Genomic DNA, 25331 nt, shown 5'->3' with positions numbered 1-25331 from the left:
ATGCAAAATGAGAGATGAGTTATGTGGTTCTCTGTACTGGTTTATGATAGAGAAGTAGGGAGAACAGTGCTGTTTAGGGGGGCATAAAATCAGGGACAAACACCTATCAAGATGAACTTAAATAAAACATCCAGAGAAATAGGGGAGCAGTACCTTAAGTAGCATATACACTTCTATTTCCCTAAACTGACATGTTTTTCTACCTGTTAGTCATCCTTTGGGGAAAATAGATGATTTTGAAGGCAATGAGATACTCATTTTTGTTAACAATGGGAAATACCGACGTTCAGGAAAATACAAAAGAAAAAGGAGAACCTACCAATGCAAAACATTTCTGAGCTTGTGCCAGAGCAGACTCAGGTCTTAATCTAATACATTCATCAAAATCTGCCACTGCTTCTTCAACTTGATCAAGCAGTATTTTCAGCTAAGGAAAAGAAATACATAAATAAACGCAGTTCAAAATAGTAGCTATACCAGTTAAGTATGTCCCGTGTCTCTTATTACAGCTCAGCATAATGCTAAGCATGAAATTATTCAATATTGAATTAGTTTCTAGAAATGAACTAGAAAAATCTTCTAATTTTAAAGGAAAGATTCTAAAACTTAAAACGAGTGTCTAGTTTTTTAAAAAGCACTATAAACCTACTATTTTTGATCACTGTTAAATGATTTCTCTTCTAGAAAATGAAATATCTCTGTACTTCAAAACTTCAAAGTAGATCAAACATTAGATAATAACCTTTCAAATTAATCTTAAGGTACTACCAGTAAGGATCAAAATATCAAGAATTTTATGATTTTCGCAACACTTCTTAAGACCCATCAGACAGAAATATTAGGTAAAATTCTCTGTTAGAGAGAACTTGAGCTTTTCTGTCATTATATGGATTAGCCCATACTTCCCACTCTAATGCATTCCAAGAAGCCATGTCAAACAAGCAAATTATAAAGCCATGTTTTCTCCAGATGAGGCTGAAACTGGGAACTGTTTTCTTCACTACGTATTTTTACTAAAAGAAAATATGCATGTTATAAAACTCCATTCAGAAGATTTTTGTGGTACTGTCTGGACCGTCCAGGTTAATACTTCCTTACAGCAAGAAGCCTACAAAAATCATTCTGCTGATTCTAGCGTTAACTCAAAATGCTCACTACATTTTTAATGTTTTACTCATTGAAAACCTATGAACCAGAATCATCTGAAAAACAAACTTGAATCGGCAAGCCAACATTTATGGCCATCCTCTTCTCTCTCTCTCTCTTTTTATTTTACTGGAAATACCAAAATTATAAGGACAAATGTTCAAGATGGGACTAAATAAATGCCAACCCAAACTGTAAATCACTGTAATACTTTGTTCACAGCTATTGGAAGTGATATGAGAAAACGTCGACATTCTCAAAAATGACATCAAATGTCTCAATTCAAAGATCAGAATTCTTGATAAGAAAATTAATTTACCTGTCCTCGGTGGTGATAAACATCTGCATTTTGAGGATCAATGTCGGCAGCCATGTTAAAATCCTGAGTGGACAGCAAAGGCTGCTGCTGCTGCATGTACATGCTGCCTCTTTTGATGAGAGCATTTGCTCGAAGCTATATACCAAAAATAAGACAAGATTCATTGCTACTACTTTGTATTCTAATTTAGTTTTTTTTAAATAACAGCCTTGTTGAGATTTAATTCACATACCATAAAGCGAACCCCTTAAAAAGTATATAAGCCAGTCATTTTAAGTATATTCAGGACTGTGTAACCATTACCACTATCTAATTCTAGAACATATTCACCACCCCCAAAAGAAACCTCATACAAATTAGCAGGCACTGCCTATTTCTCTCCTAATCCTCAGTCCCTGGAAACCATCAATGTACTTACTATTTCTATGGTTTTGTATATTCTAGACATTTCATATAAATGGAATTGTATATCATGAGGTCTTTTTGTGTCTGACTTCTCTCACATAGCATAATGTTTTCAAGGTTCATCTATGTTGTAGCATGTAACAGTATGTCATTATTTTAAATGGCTGAATAATATTCCACTGTATAGACATATCACATTTTATTTATCTGTTCATCAGGTGATGAACATTTGAGCTGCTTCCATGTTTTGGCTATTATGAATAATGCTGCTATGAACTCTCATGTATAAGCTTTTTGTATTGACATTATGTATTCAATTCTCTTGAGTATATTATACCTAGGAGAAGAATTGCTGGGTCACACAGTAACTCTTCGTTCAACCTTTTGAGGAATTCCCAGACTAGTTTCCAAAAAGACTTTACCATTTTATAGTCTTACCAGCAATGCATAAGAGTTCCAATTTCTCCACGTCTACACCAATACTTTTAATTGTTCAATTTTCTGATTATAGCTATCCTAGTGGGTATAAAGTGATACATCATTGAGACTTTGATTTACATTTCCAAATGGCTAATGATGCTAAGCATCTTTTCACATTCTTATTGACCATTTGTACATATTCTTTGGAGAAATTCAGATCCTTTGCCTATTTTTACATTAGGCTGACTTTTTATTGTTGAGTTGTAAGAAGAGCTCTTTAATATATTCTGGATACAAGCCCCTTATCAGATTTATGATTTGTGAATATTTTCTTCCATTCTATGGAATGTGTTTTCCTTTCTTTTTTTTTTTTTTTTTGGTCATGTGTGCTTTTGATGTCCTACCTAAGGAAACACTGCTTAATCTAAAGTATTGAAGATTTCTTCCTATATTTTCTTCTGCAAGTCTTATAGTTTTGGCTCTTATGTTTAGGTCTCTAATCCATTTTGAGCTAATTTTTGTACATGGCATATGACAGGCATCATTACAATTTGGCATTAAAACAAAAAGTCATGATCATGAAGTAAGAAACAGGATTCTTCCCCCAAATTTTTTTCAAGGCAAAAGTATGTACAAATGTCTTCTTCAATGAAACAAACAAGACTGCCCCACAATGAGAACAAAAACACATAATAACATATTTTCAATCAGCAGGAAAATCAGCAGGAAATAAAGATAATTATTACCAGGGTAACTTCAACTCAAAAATCTCACCAATTTGAAAGGAACTTTCAACAAATACTTAAATACTTTTGTTTAAAAGAAGTTAATTTGCTAACAAATACTTAGGGCTTAAAAACTCATTTTCCATAAAATACATGAATGATTCATTTGGAGGTGAACAAAACCAGAGTTCATTTAATTCAGTGAGGAACCAGAGATGTTAACTAACTAGTAAGTAATATAGTCAATTGGTGGCTAACCTCTGTTTCTGTTACACCGAGTAGAAAGCTTATATAATTCAACAGACCCTCCACCAAATCTTAATTATGAAAATAACTACATACACATAAGAACACTTAGAAAATGAAAAGCTGTTCCAACCACATAAATGCAAAAAATTTTTGGTATATTTCAATATATTTCTATATCATATTTTTTTAGGACCTGTTTTTTCCTCATGTAACATAAAATCTTTCAGAATATATTAAATGTGTTCCTTTTATTAAATTCATTTTATAGCCTTGTGCTGCATATCGCATATTATTTACAATATTACCTACAACAGCACTACTATATATTATCTGTAACAGCACCCTTACCCTTACCTAAATACAGGCCAATACTGCAGGCAGAAGCTATGTGGGGAACCTGAAGCAACCAGACACTATAGGAAAAAAACCCTTTCCCAGGTGAAGATAACTATCACTGATGCTTGTTGTAGTTTCACTGCACCAACTCTGTCATTTAGTTGTAGTTCCTTCCAAGTCAAAAATAATCTTTTGGAGAATGGCAATTGAAATGCCAAAAATTTGGCAAAACATATATAAATGCCTCATTTTTATTATTAATTTTTTCACATTCACATACACACAGTTTTAAATGTACCTTCACATTAGCTTCTTTCAAGCTGATGACCGTATCTAAATCTGGTTTGGCTGCGTTGGCGTTGCCAATAAGCAGGTAGAAGGTAGCTCGTAGTAATAATGCTTCTGCCATGTATTTGCCTTGAGCATCTATTTCTTTTGAGCATTCACTTATGATTTTATCATAGTTTTCTTCTTCCATATACTGTTTGGCCTTTAAATATCCAGAACTGAAAATAAAATGAGCAAAGAAAATTACTAACAGATTTTATTATTTATTACTAATAGACTGAGCATTAAAAATTACTAAGGAAGGATCAAATGCTAAAACTTGCCACATTTAGTATACCTGAGTTAAGAAGTCATTCTTATCCCCTTAACAAGCTAACCAGCCAGTGTGGGATTGGAGTGGAGCAGGGGGTAACAGATTAGGATTTTTGATGCAGACTGGGATTTTCTTGCTGCCTTAGGAAAGAGTTTTTAAAAAGGAAACAGCAGAGCAAATGGCAGAAACCTTAGGTAATTACCTAGGCTTCAACATCTAGATACATGAAAAGATGAGCTAATGACAGACTGATATGCAGCACAGGGAAAGATCCTGTCTTATTCACCTACTTATCTGTGGCACACTGATGGCACTCAACAGTTACTTTATGACTAACAGAAAGAACAGAGAAATAGAAAACAATCAAGTGAGTTTAGAGTCACAGAGCCCAAGGGAGGAAGTGTGACCCAAATTGTACTTTGTAAAGATCACTCTGGCTGTGTTGTGGAAAACGGACTGCAAGGGAGCAAGAACTGGAGGCAGGGAAATATATGAAAGGCTCTCATCCCGAAATTGTGCTGTTTCACCTAAAAGAACAGATCTAGAATGAACAGGTGGAAATATTAAAGCAGCAAACTTAAAGGAAGACTCTTCCATCAAATAGGACTTAAAGAAAATACTTTTTAAAAAGTAGTGACCATGATATCATCACTCTTCTAAGATGACGACTTTTATTGATGATGCTTGTAAAAGGAATTTTTTTAACTGTAAAGGAATTTACACTAGACGATCTTTAAGGGGTCTTACAAATATAAGACACTGTAAATTACATTTTCTCATTTCATTTGCTACATATTCTGAATGGAGAAAACTGGCAAGTGACTTAGAAGTTATGCCAGCCAAAATCTTATAAACTCTGTGCTAACCTTTTCTATAATTACATTCTAATATTCCCTGCACTCTAGTATTATTCCTCAGGTCACCAAGGTAAGACAAAATAATTATTGTCAGATTGGAAGTAGTAAAAGTTCCTATTTATTGAGAACCTAAGGGTTAGATGCTCACAAACATGACCTCTAAACCTCACAATAAACCTCAAAGGTAATTATTAAGCCCCATTTGAAAAATGATGAAGCTAAGGCTCAGAGTAAAATGGAATTCAAAAACTTCACTCCAGTTCTAATCAGTGTTCTGGTGAGAGATAGCTATGTCCTGCCACCTCTCAACATAGCTTTTAGAATAATGGTATTAACTTCATTGCAGTTTTTCTGGAACAAGGAGTATTTCCTAACCAGAAGAGGCAATTATTGGCATCATCTTAAACACTTACTTTATATCCACAATTTTCTAAAGAGATTGCTTATCAACTAACTCAAGTTTGAACATCTTGTCACAGTTATGCATATCTTCCTTTAAAAGGTGGCCAACAATGGTACTAAAATTGGGAGATACAAATCAAAAACAATCTTTTTCCTTAAGCCTTCCAATATGCTACAGATGCAAAAATTATGCTTTGCTATGGGAACAGTATTCCCTTTTCTTCCAAACTCATTAGAAAATGTCATGTTGGCAATAATGCTGTACCTTCTCTTGGAGAGGAGAGTTAGCCTCAACAGCAAAATAAAAGTACTAGATAAGTGTAAATGGATAAGCAGGCTGGATGGCTTATATATTATATTTTATCACTTGAGCTCCAGTTATAAACATAGCATCTTTTACTTTGGTTTCAATTCTCCACAGGAGCAAACACAAACCCAAATGGCATTTTCCTGGGCAAGGAGAAAAAACCTTGAAGAAAGGCACCTGCGGGGGGCCACTCATGACCTGAGGGCTGCCGAGCACAGAAACTGGGCCTAAACTCCCAGAGTGCGGGGCGCCAGGCTCTGAGGCTGATTGAGCTAAGACAATCTCTGTCCCGCCACCCCTTTGTTAGAAAAACAGCAGGTGCATTTGGAGTCGGAAAAACATCTTAATGCCATTGAGTTATTAAGAACTAGGGCTTCTGGAGAGAGAGAAACAATCGGCCACAAGTTAGTGATCTTTGCCTGAAAGAACAATCACTTGAGCTAATGATACACGAGTCATGATGTTAGCCTAAAGGAACAATAATCTTAGTCTATGATCTTAGCTTTTGGGGATCAGTCAATCTTGGTGTATGGAACAGTAAACAATGATAATGATTTTAGTGCACACCATTAATGTACCCTGAAAAACAATACCTGTGCCTACGTGCAAGAATGCACAAGGTAGTCACTTGAATTTGTATAAATTAACTGCCTGAAATAAACTCGATGTCCACTCTTGACCTAGCGTCTTGCGGGCTAGAGTGAGACCCTCTCAACCCCACCTTTTAGTCTTGTCTTTCTTTTCTCAGTCCTGCAGCACAGGTTTCTGGACCTGATCGATTGTCGGCTGGCTCCGACAGGCACCCTTTTCAGCACTCCTAAAAACTAGAAATTATGAACTTCCTTGCACTAAGACATCTGGATATTGAGCTACACAATCATTTTTAAGTTAGTGCCCCTATTCAAATACAATCAATCGCTTGACTCACTGGGAGTCCTCTTGGGAATACCACGTGGGACCTTAAAAGCAGGGCAGACTCTTGGCAGTAAAACCTTGAGTCGCCAGAGACGTAACTCTCTGGTGTAATAGACATGTGTGAGAAAAGAAGTATTTTTATTACTATATCATTATTATATAATTTTATTATATTTATATCTACCTATGAATAGATTTTTTGGGAGATGACTAAGAGTCCCACTCTGGCTCTATGGCAGCAAAAAACTCCCACTATACCCCCCTCCCCCAAAACATTAAGCAGATACCATGCTCAACACACTTACTTTTCTTTCACTTCTAGAGCCTCCCCTTCCTTGTCTTTATCTTCATCAGACTTCTCTCCTTTAAGCATTGGCTGAGAAATTATATCATCCGTGAAAGAACTGAAGTAAGATTTGATAAACTGCGGAGATGGCATCAGAGGTTCACGATTCTGTAATTTAATCATATTTAAACATATCAAAATAGAAAACACTAACCAAAGAAGCAGGTACATTTGTAGACCACTGAGAACCACTGTCATAAAAAAATGAGAATCTCATTTTCAAATAACTGAAGAATATCAGGCTCCAAACCATAGGGAAATAGGAAATGGTAAAGCTGCCAGTCCCAGCTGTTCAAAGTAGGTTTTAAATGAGAGCCTTTCCCCTCTCCAGAGATGAAAAATGTCAAGGACTCTTAGAACCACTCACTAAAAGAAGGTGAAATCTGGAACACAGGAGGCAGGTAACTGCTATGTTATCTCCTTCTGGTTCCCGTCCTAGAAGAGGACCATCTCCATTTACTACTCAAGACCATGTCTTACACAGGTGCTAAAATGTTAAGTCCATTTACCACAGGCTTTCATTTGTCCTCAACTTGTCTTGCAACTGAAGATCTCCATTACAGTAAATGCCACTGAAAGTCAGAATAAAATCACATTTCCTGTTTTAATTACTACTTTTTCACATGGCAACCTGATTCGTAATTGTAGAAGTATTTTGTTTCTCCTTATTATATTTAAGATGATAAAGTTTTAAAGGAAGAGGGAAGAGGGACTAACATAGCCAAAGGGCTCTCATAACATATTTTGGATCCTTTATCTACAAAATTCACCCCAAAGATTTTAGAATGGAAATATGATATTCTAAGTTATATGTATAACAAATACCCATTCTATTATTTTGGTAGATTTAATGTCTTTGTATTTGAAGGAGGGAAAAATAAGGGAATCTGGCTTTGTAAGTAAATGATCTACTCTAAGATAGATGAAACTGGAAAAGAAGAAAACAGAATAGGAACCCTAACAGAAAACCCATATTTTTGTGCTCTCCCTGAGAAAAGATTCAATGTGTCTTAAATAAGGATTATATAAATAAAAACTATTTTAAATCAAATAATCACCCACCAACTGATAGAAATATGCCTAATTTTAAGTATTTCACTAAAGACTCTGAGTAGGAATATATAAATGGCAATCATTTACCACTTCAGGGAAAAAGTTTAAATAGAAATTTAAATAGCACTTACTGAAGCTGAGTAAATCATTAATGTCTTTAAGTTTCCTATTTCAGCTTAGAAATGAAGCTACCACTTCCCTTTCACACAGAGTTACATATTAATTTAAAATGAAAACAATATTTTACAAGTAATGGACTTAAGCATCAAAGGAACAAGATACAAATTCTAGCTCTGCCACTTATTACCTAAGTGACCTTGCACATGTCACTCTCAGTTTTCTCATCTCTAAAACAGCAATAAAAATAATGGCATTATTCATCTTATAGGGTTATTATAAAAATAAAAATAAAATGGAAAGTATCTTGCAAATTACAAAGTGGAATACAAACAGACTAGAAAATATATGTGGAAACTAATTTGGAATCTATGTAAATGTAGGTTATCGTATACTTACTACTCTGCAGTCAAACCAGTATAATTACCCAACAATAGCACTGCGTAAGTATACACGAGGAAACTAGGTTTCTTAAAGGTTCAATTTGTGAGATTCTAACATGATATTTTGCAAAATGTTTTGAGGAGCACCAGTTCTCTAAGATGCTGAAGGGAAGAAAAAAGTTTCCGTAGTTAGAGACTGAGAACCAGTATAGCTATATTCCTCTTTGAGATTCACAACACATACTAGCACATCAAAGTCCTGCAGTGAAGAAACCTGTTTTAACTGTTTAACTCAGCTAATATTCAGAAATGTAAAATTAAAAATACAAAGATACTATTAAAATCTATTTAAGAGAAAAGCAAGTTATTATTAAAGAAAAAAGGAACAATTGCCTTAATACTATAAAATTTAACAGAAAATCTCTAGTGATGTTTAGTGATGCCTGTGGTACTCCCACAGCCCTCTACTTATATCCCTCCATGACACTTCACTGTATTATGCCTTTTACACTTACTAATGTCTTTCTCATTAAACTGTAATTCTTTAAGGGCAAGGACTATGTCTTTGTACTCACCCTTCTAAAATGCCCACTTTGGAGCTATGTTCAATAAATCCTTCTTGAATTAAACCACCTACTACTAGCTATGTAAAACCAATGCCAGTTTATACAGTATGCCTTTTAAAACTTTAATGGACATGGGCTGGCAGATTTTTTCTGTAAAAGCTCAGATATGCCATACAGTCTCTGTCACAACCACTCCACTCTGCTGTTGTAGCTTAAAAGCAGCCAAAAACAGTATGTGAATGGCTAAGTTCCAATAAAACATTATTGGGATGTTATTTATAAAAACATGTGGTAGACTAGATTTGGCCCATAAGCCACTGTTTGGCAACCTCTAATACACATGACTTCTTTCAATATTCTCCAGGTACAACACTGGACATAGTCTACATTCTCATTTTAAAAAGATAAGCCACAAAAGCCCAAGACTACAGGAAAAATAAATATAATTCAGATCTAATTTAACCTGTTACCATCATGCCCAAGTTTAACAGTATAAATGAGAAATGACCATTCACAATGTATCCTCCATCTATTAACCAACTCAGATTAATTTACCTTGTATTTTTCTTTGGCTTTCTCTTTTCCAAGAAGTTTAAGAACTTTATCAGCTAATAGCATGCTTTGTTGATTTTGGAAACCTTCTAATATACACACAGCAGTGACATCTAGAAATGGTGGAAAAAACAAAAGTGTGAAAATACTGCAGAGATGATTAGCAATATCAAATGGGTTCAATGTTACCACAGAAAGCCAGACTAAATTCATAGCCTTATGTGGCTGTCAATTTCATTTCCAATAAACTGATTCTTAACAGTTTCCAATAAACTGATTCTCTATAGTTTTATACACTCTATGACCAAACTCAAAGTTCAAAAAGTCACCCCACTTCTCTGGGATTCACTTGCCTCACTTGTGAAATGAAAGAGACTATACTGCATGATTTGTGATGTTTCTCACCACTCTAGCATTGTACACAGCAAATAAAACAGGTAATCCAGGAATATTCTCTTCTGACCAGTAAGTAAAGGCCAAATCAACATAATGTGGTTCTCTCAAGTCTGGTCTTTTTTTTTTTTTTTCTGTATGCCTCAGGGTTAGGGTTAGTAAGCCTTGTCTCCAAAGACATCCTGCCACAGAGCTCTCAATTTAATCTGCTTCAAAATACCATTTTAATCTGGCTATGCGACAGCTCAATATAGAGTGATTTGAAATTTAAAAGATCAGTGTTTCCTTAACTGCTCAACCTTTCATTCAAAGTACGCAACAATGGCTGTCCCCTCTCTTTCTGAACTCAGTTTCTCACTATTTCACATCCTTGCTCCTCCAAACAAGTCAGTCTGCTGTCTGTTCCCCTGGTCATCTGGCTAGTGCCAATGTCAACGACTTTTTCCCATCCCATTTCTCCTATCTAAAATCCACTTACACTCCTCTCTGCAATTATCTCTTAATAATTTCAAGGTCTGGTTCAAAACTCAGAATTCTCTTTTCCAAAGCAACATTCCTTCCACCCACCACCAAAGTGCAATAATGTTCTTTGTTATTCTCTAAAATGCTCCAAAATATTCTCTAAACCACTCTCACTTGGTAATCCAGATTTTTAAAAACAAATAAATAAAACAGCCTTTTCCTTTTAAATAATAATGTTATTAAAATAATTACAGATAAATTTCTGATTATTGATGCTTTTAAAGCAGATTTAAATATGCAGCAGAAAGCATGTTTAGACTGTTGAAATCGTATTTTGGTTTAGCTCCACATCACCTAGAAGAATGTACTTTAAAAGCCAGTAAGTAGCCAATACCCTAATTGAGTTTTGGCAGCAGATACAACCAGTTAGAGACCAAGGAACATTTACAGTATTTACTGAGAATGGCAAAATCACTTGATGCTTTGTATCAATTACATAAGTCCTAATTGAGTATACAATAATGTTTGAAAATGCCAAAAGCAAAAAACAAATGTTTTCTTTAATGATTTACCTCAAAATTATTTCATATTTATATAGGATATTAACTGAAAATATGCAGAAACCTAGAAACAGTATCAATCACTAAAACTTCTTTTCTGATTTCTTATTCAGGAAATTACACCAATGCTCATTAATTGCCAAGTTTAAAATGTGTGGTATATAAACCATTTAATTCCAAACTCTAAATCATTTAATTCCATAGCTGGGAACAGAGACAGTGCTCAAGTATCAGCAATCTCAATTTAAACTAGAAAACAAAGTCTCAACTGGGGAAGAGTCAAGCTTAAATACAACTGATTTCTCTACTCAGAGGCAGTTTCATATAAATTTACCAACGAATACACAGACTTTAGTAACTTTCATATGTAAACACAAAAACACCCTCACCTTCTAAACATTCCTTCTTATTGTCTAGCTTCTCGTGGGCTTTTGCACGTCTAAAGAGAGCTTTCACATATTTGGGATTAAGTTCAACAGCCTTTGTACAATCTTGTGCCACCTCTTTCCATTTTTGCTGTAATTGAAAGTATTAAAAAAAAGTCACACTAAAGGAAGCACTGTTCAACAGGAATCAGTTTTCTAAACTTAAAAGAACAAGTATTAAGAGTCCCACAAAAGGAAAAAATATTCCCAATTCATACAAAGAATTAATACCCACAATACATTATAATAGCTCATATAAGTAACTGTAGTAGAGAGAATCAACCTGATTTTTTTACAATAGGTAAAGGACATACTTAAGTCATCTTTCTACCACCAAATCTATAAACCTACCTGCATCTATATGATCATACCATCTCCTTCTGTGAAAACTAAGGAAGCAACCCTCTTCATTAAAGGCTAACCCTCCACTTGTGATATGGATCCACACTCCCCCCACTTCAAGGACTTCACTGCTTAGCTACCCTGCCTCTGCATCAAACTGCTTCTCTACTGAATCATTACAATGAGCATAAAAACACCTGCTTTAGTATTTTCCATCTTTTAAAAACCCTCCTTTGATTCCATAATTCCCTGAAGTTATTATCCTGTTTCTCAGCTCCTCTTTATTGCCAAACCTCAAAGGAGTTGCCACTCGATTTTACCTACCTCACTGCTCCTTCTCAATTTCCATAGCTGATGCCTCCCCTCTACCTGCTTTCTACATGCTGGAATGCTCAAGGACTCATCCCTTCTCTCCTAGGATCACATCTATTGTCCTGGTAGTATATAATATCTAAACCTAGATGACTCCCAAATTTCCTCTTTAACCCAAACCACTCTCCTAAAATAGCGACATTTCTCAATTCAACTGTCTACTTAGTTGCCTCACTCCTTCACTCCACTACTATTAAAACTCCTGCTTCTCCTCACTCTTGACATCCAATGAACAGCAAGTTCTGTTGGTCTTCAGCTTTCCTCCATGTCTCACCTAGATAACTACAACATCCTTCCTTATTCCCTGCCTCCACTCTTGTCTCCCTCAATATATTCTTGACAGAACAGTGGGAACAATTTTAGATGATGTTCCTGCCCTATTTAAAATCCTTAAATAGTTCCCATTACACTCAGAATCAAATCCAAATTTCTTACCATTGCAAGGCTTTGCCTGATCTGGCCCCTGCTACCTCTCCAACTTCATCTCTCTATACCCCAGGGTCCTTTAAACATACTTCTTTAATCATGCCAAACTCTTTCCTGCCTCAGAGCAATTACATAGACTGTATCCTCTATTTGTAACACTCTATTCTCCTCTATTTTATGCACCAACCCCAGTCATTCCTCCATTATAGAATCAAAGCATTTATCAAAGTGTCATTTAATATTTCACTGTTTAGAGATTCTTGAGTTCTATGCATAACTGTTTGCTTTTATAGACCTAGGTCCTATTATAGTGCCTTCCATATATGAGACAGTCAATAAAATTTGGTTGAACAAAAAATGCAGAAAATACCAATGTCCAATAAACACAGAAAAAGATGGTCCACTTCACCAATATCTCAAAAAGTGCAAATTAGAACAATAAGAGTATTTTTCTACCAGAGTGGCAAATATTAAGATTGATAATATACATAGTCAGTGAGATACCAGAAAACAAGCATGCTCACATATATTTAGAGTAGATGTTGATACTATCTCTTTATATTTCCATTTCTAGAATTCTATCTTCCTGAAAGTATGCAAAAAAATACTTACAAAAATATTTACTGCAACACTAAATGCAACAGGGAAAACAGGAAGCAATCCAAATGTTAATCAACAGGGAGATGTTTTCCACTATAAAACAACTAGTACATACAGACTTTAAAAAGAGTGAAACAGATCTGTGTGTGCTATGAATAGCTACACAAGATTTAGTAGCAACTGAAAAATATTATAACGTAATAGGAATTCATCTTTGGTCTTTTATCCTTCTATATGCTACTGTTACAAATATGGATACAAAAGTTGAAGAAATAGACTCAAACTGTTGAGAAGAATGAGGTCACCAGAAACTTAAACTTTGTTTTATTTAATTTTATAATATCTGATATATACAACTTTGGGTTATATTTGTAATCAGCAAAACTAAAATTTGTTCTTAAAAAGTTAAGTAATTAAAGGATATAAAAACAAAACAAAAATCCTTTAATTTCAAAACAACTTCAAAGAGTTTATTAGATTTATTTGAGTGGCATTAACTGAAACATTATGCAAATAAAGAGAAACAAAAAGAACAGAAAAAAACCAACCTAGGATACATACCAACTGCTCAAAGGCAGCAGCTCTGTTTTGATAAAATGTGGAAAGGTCGACGTTCTTCTCTGTAGGACACAAACTGATAGCCTCAGTATAGCACTGAATAGCTTGTTCATATTTTCCTGCTTTAAAGTATTTGTTGCCTTTGTTCTTGGCTGCTTGGGCTCTATCAAGAGAGTTCTGAAATGAGAGGAAACAATTATGAAACACTTACCAATACTTCAGTTATAGATTCAAATCACAGTGATTAAATGACAAGCTGAAGAAATAATGGGAGGGTAGAATGGCTAGAATGGCCGTTCACAATGCAGGTCACTCATATAAATATTTTCATGGGATAGAGTCTTAGTAATAGGATTGCTAAACCAAAAAGCTTATATATTTTTGAGTTGAAAAACACTCAGACTTTTCCAAAAAAAGTACCACTTTTCCACTATTCCTGTCAACAAGAGATATGATAACTTGTCTATCCAGTCCTAATGAATATAAAACAGTGGTTCCCAATCAGGGATGATTTTCCCTGTAGGGTACATTTCACAACGCCTGGTGACATTTTTGTTTATGACAACTATGAGTCAGGGGGAAGTGCAACTGGTATCTAGTAAGTAGATACCAGGAATGCTGCTAATATTCTACACTGCACAGGACAGCACCCCACAACAATGACTTATCAGATCCAAAGGATCAATAGTGCCAAGGCTAAAAAACCCCAGTGCAACGTAATATTCTGATATCATTTTAATTCACATTTTCCTCACTACAAATGAATTTGAAAATCTTTCCATGTTTATTGGCCAGTTGGCTTTTTCACTCTGAAAATCACTTATTCACATGTGTTGCTCTTTTTCTATTAGACTGTTTGTCAACAGTATAGAATAGATACCAGAAGCACTGTGCCATCTTCATTACAATTGTTACCCCAGATCTTCTGTTTGCTCATCAATAAATTTTTTGCACTCCTACCTTGTCTCAAAATCTGCTTCCAAGAGGACCCAACTCACTGAGTTGGTAGTTAATTTCCACTGAGGACAGTTGCAAAAGCTTTATTCAACATTTGGGAAGCATCTCTGTAGACAAATCCAGTTATCTAGGTTTCCGCTAAGTCCAAGAGCTGTGTGGCACATCTTCACCCAAAACTTTTGTCTGTTAACATCATTCAATTTTAACAAATATGTGATTATGAAAGAACCCGTATCTCTCCAACAGGTAAGCACTGACAAAGCAAAAATAGAAGTAGCTGCCCCCAGAAGTAACTTACAGAGACTGTGAAAGCTATGTTGGTTGGGGCCCAGGCCATCTCAGTCACAAAGAGAAGACCGGATAGCAACTTTTTGTATCTTCTCTTTTCTCCCTTACTTTTCCTTTTTTTTTTTTTTTCTTTGCTGCTGTTTTCCTCCATTTACCTGTTGTTTCCCCTCTCCTTTAGCCTGAATGTAGCTACAGTTATTTTAAAAAGAATGATGTGTGGGAAACTCTAAGTTCAGAATATTAAATAGCTAGTTTAAGCTAACTAATGTCAATAAGAAATATGCACATTTAAAAACTAAGATGTGGGAGGATGTAAAGAACCAAATAAAACACAAATAAAGTAACAGATGAATATAAAATCTTCCATTTGTATAAAGCTTTAATCACCTTCCAAAAAGTTTTAATTACCTTCCAAAAACTTTGACAGTAAAAGTCCCTGGCACAAAACATTCATAATACAAGATGACTAGGACTCTCATGTAGTTGTGTATTCGAGGGCCACTATCAAGTTAACTGCTGGAAAACTGCACTTGAAGCAACCTCATCAGTCCTCCCACTCCACTAAGAGAAAGAGAAGTCAGAGTGGAGCAGGGCTGTGTCATACAGGAGTGAGGATCCCCTCCACCCAAGAGATGACTGACAAGCATACCTTGGCTATCTTCCAAGAGACCATGGTCTTGAGAACTGCTAACATAAAGGAAACTTAATATCATAAAAGAGAGGCACCTGATTCAAATAAAAAGCTAGTATTCCGGAAACCAGGATAAACCAAGCAAAACAAAATTTAACATCAGAGGAATGAGTGGTTATCACAGTCACTTTAAAAAAGGGTTTTTAAAGAGCACCAATTAGACATCTTGAAAATTCAAAAGAATTATTACAATGAACTCAGTGGATGGACTGTATACTGGAACGGGCATAACTGAGGAGGAAATTAACAAGTAGAAGGTAGAACCAAGGAGGTCAGCCAGAATGCAGTAAGAACAGAGGACAGGGAGGCGAGAAGTTTGGAGGAAAAGTTAGATGATATGGAGTATAAATCCCAAAGTTCCAACATCTATCTATCTGAAGTTTACAAGGAAAGGCACAGAAAAGAGGGTTTAAAAAAATATTAGAAAAATTCCTGGAGTTGAAAAAAAACGACACATATTTTTAGACACATCATGGTGAAATTTCACAACAAAAATTCTAAAAGTTTTTAGTAGAAAAAACAGATTACCTACAAAGGAAAAAGAACCAAACTGGGTCAGACTGTCACCAACACTAGGTATTAAAAAACAAGTTAACAACTTCAAAGTTCTGAAGAAAGACTATCTTGAAGTTAAAATCTTATACCTAACTAAATTAGCATTTAAGGTTGAATGCTAGAACAGAAATAGAAGTGTACAACTTCCTTACCACTACAAATAAACCCCAAAGTGGGCGAGATGATCAATACAACAAAAAGCAAGGAGGGGAAGGTAAAGGAAGAAACAAAATAGCAAAGTACATATGGCAGGAATCATTAAACAGATCAATAATAACAATAAACGTGAATAGGTGAATTCTCCCTATTATAAAAATTTTCAAACTATTTAAAATAAAAAACAACTACATGCTACCTATAAGGCATGACATAAAACAAAATGAAAAGTCAAAAAAGAATGTAAAGAAATTACAGAATACAAATACATACAAAAAAAAGAACACAGTATCAAACAAAAGGCAGTATCAGACAAAATACCATTCAAATGCCTCAGACGGAGCACAGAAAGGCAGTTTTATTGATAAAATGTACATCATATGATGCCAAGAAAACATCATAACCACGAACTTTTAAGTGCCTAATAAAACTTCAAAATAATGAAACTCAATTTTTTTCCCAAAATTTATTATTTATTATTTTTAAAATTAATCTTTTTTGGGGAGAAGAGGTAATTAGGTTTATTCATCTATTTATTTAATGGAAGTACTGGGGCTTGAACCCAGGACCTAGTGCATGCTAGGCATGCACTCTACCACTGAGCTATATACCCTCGCCTACCAAAACTCAATTATTTTTGACTTTAAATATAAAAACAAGAATAACATTATTTCAATTTCTTGTAAAAAGTTTACAATTTTTCCAAGTCATTGAGAACATGGTTAATATACATCTTAATACACTAGGGACTGTTGATATAGAAAATAGTGTGTTATATTAAATGCATGAAGTATGTTCAATTACAAACATATTGAAAATTCACTTAGGATTTTTACTAAAGATTTGAAGATTAAACAAAAAGAACGTTCATTGGGCAGAGTAATGACCTTCTTTCATTAGCACAAACAGGCAATGAACTCTTGCCTGTCTACTGGGAGTTTAAAGCTATGTGCATGATACCACACAGAATACAAGGAGTGACAGTCATAGTGAGGGTGGACAAGTTAAAAGAGAGACAAATCTGGATAGGTACACAAGGCTTCCTCTCCTTAGAAAGATGTATACTTCTTATTTTTATTCAACAAAATCGAAATCAACCTAAAACCAACCAAGAGAATCTTTCAATTCCCTCCATTCAGTCAAGTTTTACAACAGAGTTGTAATTCCCTTCAAAAATTATTACAAATTCATTATCTAAGGCCAAAATCAGAATCTGCTTAATTTTCTTCCCTTATTGCACTGAAAGAAAAAAAAAAAGATACTCTGAAGAATGACATTGAGTTGCAAATTTTCTTCTACTGACATTCCAGAAGGCAACCACACTATGTTTGTGGAGAACATGATCTCGGTTAACCTCCCTATTACCTTCTGCTCACTGCACACCACCTGCCAACATTACTTTCTGTCCACCTGCTTCCCTTCACTAATAAAAATGCAAAGAAAGAATGGCATTACAATAGGGACAGTACAGAAAAGCTAATTATTTTGGCCCACTTGATAAAATTTAGGACAAAAACTTGCTTAGCACAATGCCAGCTTATCAATCAACACCAGATTTCTGCTATGTCAGGAATGAGGCATTATTTTCACAAACTTTGAGGTCAACGCCAGGCAGAAATTAAAATAAATGCACTGGAGGACAGAGTTTAAATCAGAAAATATACAACTACCAATTCTTTACAAGGGATTTTAATTCTATCTCTCAGGAATCCTTTGCTTTGCTTTTCAGTCACATCACCTCCCCCACTCAATCCACCTTCTTAAGTTATAATAAGAACTTTCAGATTTAAAGGTTCAAGTTGGAAAATAAGCCCAAAGACAATTCTGAAAGCCTATTTTATAAATGAGAAATGAAGATATATAGATCTAGAACACAAAGGGAACATCCTAAAATGCCAGTACCTTTTCATGCGGTCTATTTGCATATCTAAAACCTACCAAGGAGATTTAAAAGCCTATAAAGCTCTTCTGCTACTGGAAATCACTTTTAGTTTTGGTAGTCTTTCTAAGGTTCTGAACATTCCATAGTATTTTACACCAAAATTCTGTGAAAATGCATCTTTCTCCTACTTTTCTTACAACAAATTAGTTTCTGATTGATCTGAAAACTCTTTTTAACAAGTAAGCTGGATCATGTCATTCCCTGCTTAATGCCTTCCACTAACTTCCCACTACCACTGCCTGCACACAAGACTCCAAATTCCCATTATGCCATTCCTGCCACTCTAGCCACCTGCATGTAACTTTGGTGGATTCAAAAAAAAAAAAAAATACTAATCTCTTCCTAAAAGAAAACAGTTTGGAAAGATTGGGTACTGTGTATTCAATTTCCACCAGCAACAGATAGGCATAAATTTAAACTCTGTGAATACCAATAAGAATACAGATAAATTATAAAAAGAACAGACATTCACTTCTGCCTAATATATCACACAAAGTATTACTTAAAACAATCTACTAGAAAATTTAGCTTTTTTCCCCCATCCAGGTTTTGAGTAAGTTTCATCTTTTCATAATCAATAACTGTCCAGCAGAGTCAACTCCATGACTCCATGTGATTCTGCTACATGAATTCAACAAGTATTTGGAGCAGAATCTTATAGGGAGTCCTGACGTTAATACATGAAGAAAAATCAATTGTCAAAATTACTCCTGAAAATTCTTTAGAAGAGTAACACACTGGAAATGCAAGGTAGGTGCTACTTATTATTATTCCAACTTTACATATAAAGCAACTCCAGAATGCCTAAACTCTACTTCTATACTGCATGAATTGTCACCCACACTTTATAAAGAGTATCATTAGAATCACATCCAGATTCACACTCTGGAACTGAAATACAGGAAATAGGTCAGGTATCATATCTTGCTCACTACTGACCTCAGAGCAAAAATGTCATTAAGTGAAAAGACAAAGAGAATCATCAGCACAACTGGACCTTTTTCTTTCTGCCAATCAAGTAACTGAATTCATTTTAGTTAAAAGCACATTAGATGTGACTCCCCTATACAACGATCAACAGGAGGATAGTCTTTTATCTTGAAGGAACACCTGAGACAGTGAAGGAAAACAAATAAGCAAACTGGCAGTCTGTCAGAAGAACTACTGCGGATTAAACTCTGAAACTCCAATTCACACTAAAACAAACAAAAAACAACTGTACATTAGGGGAACAATAAATTGGGTAGCTAATAACCAGAAAATTCTTAGTTCAAAGAGTAGCAACTGTATATACACTTACATACAAAACTATCTGGGTAAGACACAAGAACTAAAAACAAGTAACTCAGGTAATAAACCTAAAAGGAAACAATGAGAAACATAGTAAACATGTATGTCTTCTCTACAACCAACTGTTGTGTGAAACTTGTCAAACAAGAGGTGAATCACCTACAGAGGTGAATCTACTCTGGAAACAAATTACATTTTAAAACCAAAGCAACAGGTAAGGTATAATTCTGGTAAATTTAATAGAATACAAATAAGAAAACAATTAGGGTTTGACTCATCAGTCAAGATTACTTCAATGAAGTTTACTTACAAGAATCTGCTCTGGAACGAAAATGACTAACAAAGGACAGTCAGGAAAATACTCCAAGGAGGAAAAACAACCCCCAAAAGGTTACTTAGTACACACAACACACACACACAAGAAATTCAGGAGACCAGGAACAAGTCTAAGCAAATCCTGTGACGGTAACATGACTACATTATAGAAAGTCTTCAATGACAAAAATTTGGCAATAAAGAATCACTGTAAATTCTTAGCAAGTATTTATAAAATATTCTGATGATCTCATACATACAGTCACTGTGAAAGAAAATGAGCTAGAATCAGGCACACTAATCCATGTGTAAGGAAACAAAATAGGTACAGTAGTCTCCCCTTTACTTGCAGGGAATATGTTCAAAGACCCCCAGTGAATGCATGTAACTGTGAATAGTATCAAACCCTACATGTACATTTTTTCCTATACATACATACCAAAGATAGAGTTTAATTTATAAATTAAGCACAATAAGAGATTAAAAGTGACAGTAATAATAAAATAGAACAATTATAACAATATTAAGTAAATTAAGTAAAATAAGGGTTACTAGTGCAACAGTCGATCTGAGAGCTACCAAGTGACTAATGGATGGGATACACTGGACAAAGGGATGATTCACATCCAGGGCAGGAGGGAGGACTGTGTGAGATATCATCTTGCTACTCAAAACAGTGTATAACTTAAAATTTATTAATTTTTTGTGGAATTTTCCATTTAATTTTTTCAGGCCATGGTTGACTGGGTAACTGAAACTGCACAAAGTGTAACAGTGGATAAGAGGGAACTACTGTATTACTAACATAATCACATATTTATATCCAGTTAAAATATACATGAAGTGGTTCCATAATGTTTCTCTTCATTTTATTCCCTTAAGTTTACCAAATTCCAAAAGCATATTTTAAATTTTGAATCCCAGTTTTACAGAAGTAGCAACCAACTCTGGAACATTTACCACATGAGAAACTATCTTTCAATACTCTACTTTCAATTCTCTATTGTTACTTTCATATGAATCAAATCTAGGGTAAAAAAAAGATTCTTTCCCATATTATGTCCTGGAATTTAAAAAATCTAAAACCAACTCCACCTACTAAATCACGATACAGAGCACTCTTTACCTAAAGAGAACCTACTTGTAAAAATGCTGTTTCTGTAGGATTATGGTTGTAGTTCATACAAAAATCAAGTGATTTATAAAAAGAATGCCTAATTGAGGTGTAAGACTGTCTTACCAATTTCTGGGATAAACTGGTAAATACACATGAAAAGCTGGAAATTTTTAAGAAAATATTCAAATTGTGGGAATCTTTAAACAATGTCAAAGAACGAAGCTTCATTGGTTCATTCATTCAACACCTGCTACGTGTCAGGTTCTGAGAAATGGACCTGTCAGTCCCAGTCTTCACAAATTCAAGTTTAGAAGGAAATGACAAGAATAAACAACTCTAGTACCATGCAATAACTGCTACGGAATAGAAAAGTTCAGAGTTATGGAATCAAATAGCAGTAAGCTTGGGTAAAGGGTTTCAGAAAACGTGAAATGACCTATATGTTGTGACTTGAAGGATGAGAAGGCGGGGTACTGGGCAGTGTTTCAGAACATCCAAAGGCAAGAAACGAGAGGAAGTGGCAAGAGATGAAGTTGAAGAGGTGAGCAAGATCAAGATCACGGAGGGTCTTAAAACATGATGAGTTTGAACTTTATCATGTGAGCAATGAACACCAGTTAATGATTTGAAGCGTGGGACTCTGGATTTACTCTAGTAGTGACTAAATGGATTGGAGGAAGACAATAACAAGAGTGCCAGTTATTCAGTCAGGAAATAAATAGCAGTGGGAACGGAATAGTAGTCAAATATTTAAGAAGCAGAATTTTTTGGATGTTTTTCTAGGTTGGATATGGAGAACATGACAATAAAAAGTAAGGGATGATATCCAAGTTTCTGGCTTGGGAAACTAGTTAGATGACTCACACTAACTGATAAGGAGTATTCTCAAGAAAAACAGAAGACTGGTGTGAAATACTTGTAAGGTAATGAGGTAAAGATTTCCTTTAAATTTGGGCCTTTGAGAGGTCTGGACTATAAACAAGAAATTAGGGGGCCATCAATATATACATCTTAAGTGAAGCTGGAGGTCAAGCAAGCATCCAGTGAAGGTATGGAACATAAGAATGCCTATGACAGAAACATGAAGGTTGCCAAAAGGAACCTGGAAAGGAGACTGAGAAGAATCAGCAAGGGAGATATCAGGAAGTTTAAAAAAAAAAGCAAAGAAAATCAGGAGAAAGCAGTGTCTCAGAAGCCAAAGGAAAAATCATGAAATTAAGAGAAGACAATGTGAAATATCGATAAGGATCAAGTAAGATAAAGACTGAAAGGTGCTCACTGGACATAATTATATCAGAATGTCACTAGTGACACTGAGTTTTCAAAAATGACTAGAAACAGATCATTTGGGGAGAGAATTACTTCATTTCATATTGATAACAGGTTACTCAGTCTTTGATCCTTTTATTAAAATGTTTAGGTACATTTCTCCCTTCCTAGTCTAGAGCACTGTCTTAGATTAGTGGTTCCCAACCATTTCATGTTAGGATACTGCCTGTGTAACATTAAAAACACTCGAACAACTGGTTTTTTAAATCATCAAATTAAAAACAATTGGATAAAACACTACTATAAAGTCAATAATAAATAAATGTGTATAAAAATTATCACTGTTTGTTTAAAAAAAGAAATACCTAAGACATTTGTGCAGCCAGATACCATGCTTGGTGTGTATGTGGTGATCCTTTGTGATAACTCTGGCCCAGAGATTGAGAAGCCCGATTGACAAAGAAACTTATCAACTTTGAAAACCTGTAATCTTCAAGTTTTCAAAAAAAAAAGACACCCAAAATGGCACATCATGATAGATTTTATAATGACCACAAATGGAGTATAACTTGATATTTTAAATATCTCAATCTCAGATGCTATCAACTGTAATTAGACATCTTTCTTTAGTGAAATCCTAAAATTCCCATTAATGAAACAAAAATATGAATTTTTGCTTTTACTTTACAAGTTTTTGCTATTCCAGAAAAAAGATAATTGGATATAGTCTGCCTGCACATGAAAATCTCAAACTCAATGGATAGATGCCCAGTAATTTTATTGGTTCATTTTATATTAAGGCAAACATAAGCCAACAGACAATAACCACCGATTTTCCATTTTATTCACTGATAGTGGACCCTGAACTGATAATACTCATCCATTCCTTCATTCCCTTAAAAATTACAGCTATTGCTCAGATGGAGTAAGAACAGTGAGGGCATCAGGATTCTCCCAGGTTTTCCATCAGTTCAAACAAATGCTTCCTTATTTATAAAACCCACTGAGGTTGACAATTTTAAGGTGCTATTCAAATATAAAGCAATTTCTCCAACCACAGATAATAATAAATTACAGTTTGTGGTAAGTTATATTTAGACAGCCTAATAATAACTCTATGGATTAGACTATAAAAGAGACCAAAAAAATTGTCTTTCAGAATTCACTAGTTACCATGAGTTAAAATACAAATTTTCCGTTAAAAAAATGGCAAAGACAGTCTCACTGCTGCTTTACTAAAGTATCGTCTAGTAATTCAAAACAAGATTACAGGTACAACCCCACAAATTCCACAAGAAGAACAGTATGTCAAATGTTTTCCTCAGTTTTATTCTGGATCAAAAGAAACCATTTTAAAGAAGTTCAGGTTATACAGAGAAGTCAATCGTAAAGTCTAATTTTTAACAGCAGTCAGGTGAATAAAAAAAGTGTTCTGATAAAACAAAACACCATGAAATTTAAAAATCATCAGTGTTGACCTAGACAACGCTAAAAAACTGATAATGGGATTTCAGGAAATCTAAAATCTGAAAGATAATTTGCTGACTTCTATCAAATGTCAAACAAGTGAAGGCGGTAGTACCTAGTGTTATTTACAGAATTTATCTTTATTTTTGGTGATTATTATAGAATGGAGAACTTTTATGTATTTCTCATTCACCCACTATTCTTCTGTGAAAATTAAATTAACAAATGAAATGGGAAATGACCAGAGAATTTCAGAAATATGAAAATGATAAGACAAATGATGACTAATTCCAAGAATTGCCTTGATTATCATTCTCATTAACAGCACTCATTAATTACCAACTTTTAGGGCTGGAAGAAATGTTAGAGATCTAATATTTTAACTCTCTTATTCTATAGATATGACACTAATATCAGAGAGATAAAATGACTTTTCCAACTATGCTGGAGGGCCCAATATAAAGCACACATCTCCTAGTTCTCACAGTCCATGGGTTTTTTCAGCATACTCATACTGAATCTTTATTTTTTCTTGTAAGCAGTATTTTCCTCTCCCATTAGAAAGCTCATCTGGCCCTCTCAGTGCCTAGCACAATGCCTGATATATACAGTATGCACTAAACTAAGAAAGTTACCTCTCACATCAAAGTTCCTTTAAAGTTAGTTTGACTACTTAAGTAAAAACATGTCTTCAATCTGAACAGTAAAATGTGAAAATAACTTGCAAATGTATGTAACTGGGAGTTATTTGACCAAAGGTTACCTCTGCTCTGTAACTGCCACTGTACAATGCCAGACTCAGATAAAATCCTCCTCCCCACCTCATCTCATCCCAGTATTGTTAAATGCAGCCAAGCAAACTGCCCCCACAGCTGTCAGATACCAAAAGGACTTAACAGTCACTTCAACAAAGCCATACAAAGCAGTTCACCAGATACTCAAATGCTTGGCTTAACATCAGAGAATCTGTTTCATGCATGTCAGGCTTGGTCATGTAAATTTCCAGGTAAAAAAAATTTTTAAATGAACTTAAGATGCTTCTACCCCAAAAGTTTAAGAACTCACTCCTACAGATGAAATAAATGACACCGCACACCATTTTACTCTTCGTCAACCAATAGTCACTGTACCTATCCCCCACCCTAAAACACTTTAAAAAGGGGGAGTGGCTCGTTATTAGAGGGTTATCACTGATTAAGTTCTAGGCCTTGGAAATCACCCACGTAATTCATATCACAACGTACCTATCGTTAAGGGAATCTGGCTTTAATTAAACACAATCATCACATTTGCCGATGTCCCCCGTACCCACAACGCTAGGGATAAATGCTGTGTCACCGAGAAGAAAAGCAGTTATTTTTCTGAAACCAAAAGGAAACTGTCAACGAATGCCGCTAACCTATGCCCTCAGGCTCCTCCATTTCCCATAAAGGCAGCCAGAAATGAG

The 25331-nt window shown here is 34.9% G+C and overlaps 1 protein-coding gene across 1 annotated transcript in view; it reads right to left on the bottom strand.

The window, feature by feature from the left end:
• The window catches only part of TOMM70 (translocase of outer mitochondrial membrane 70), a 33530-nt gene that overhangs the window by 6655 nt on the left and 1544 nt on the right, over positions 1-25331 (bottom strand). Inside the window, exons 2-8 of the mRNA XM_072966528.1 lie at positions 13841-14014; positions 11504-11630; positions 9703-9812; positions 6988-7136; positions 3899-4106; positions 1466-1600; positions 320-427 (exon numbers count right to left, since the gene is read on the bottom strand). Coding sequence (XP_072822629.1) covers positions 320-427; positions 1466-1600; positions 3899-4106; positions 6988-7136; positions 9703-9812; positions 11504-11630; positions 13841-14014 — 1011 coding nt within the window. The remainder of the gene's footprint in view (positions 1-319; positions 428-1465; positions 1601-3898; positions 4107-6987; positions 7137-9702; positions 9813-11503; positions 11631-13840; positions 14015-25331) is intronic.

The sequence above is a fragment of the Vicugna pacos genome, chromosome 1 (assembly GCF_048564905.1).
Source record: "Vicugna pacos chromosome 1, VicPac4, whole genome shotgun sequence".
Classification (NCBI taxonomy): Eukaryota; Metazoa; Chordata; class Mammalia; order Artiodactyla; family Camelidae; genus Vicugna; species Vicugna pacos.
The sequence above is the reverse complement of the archived record's forward strand: the minus strand, read 5'-3'. Positions and strand labels throughout refer to the sequence as shown.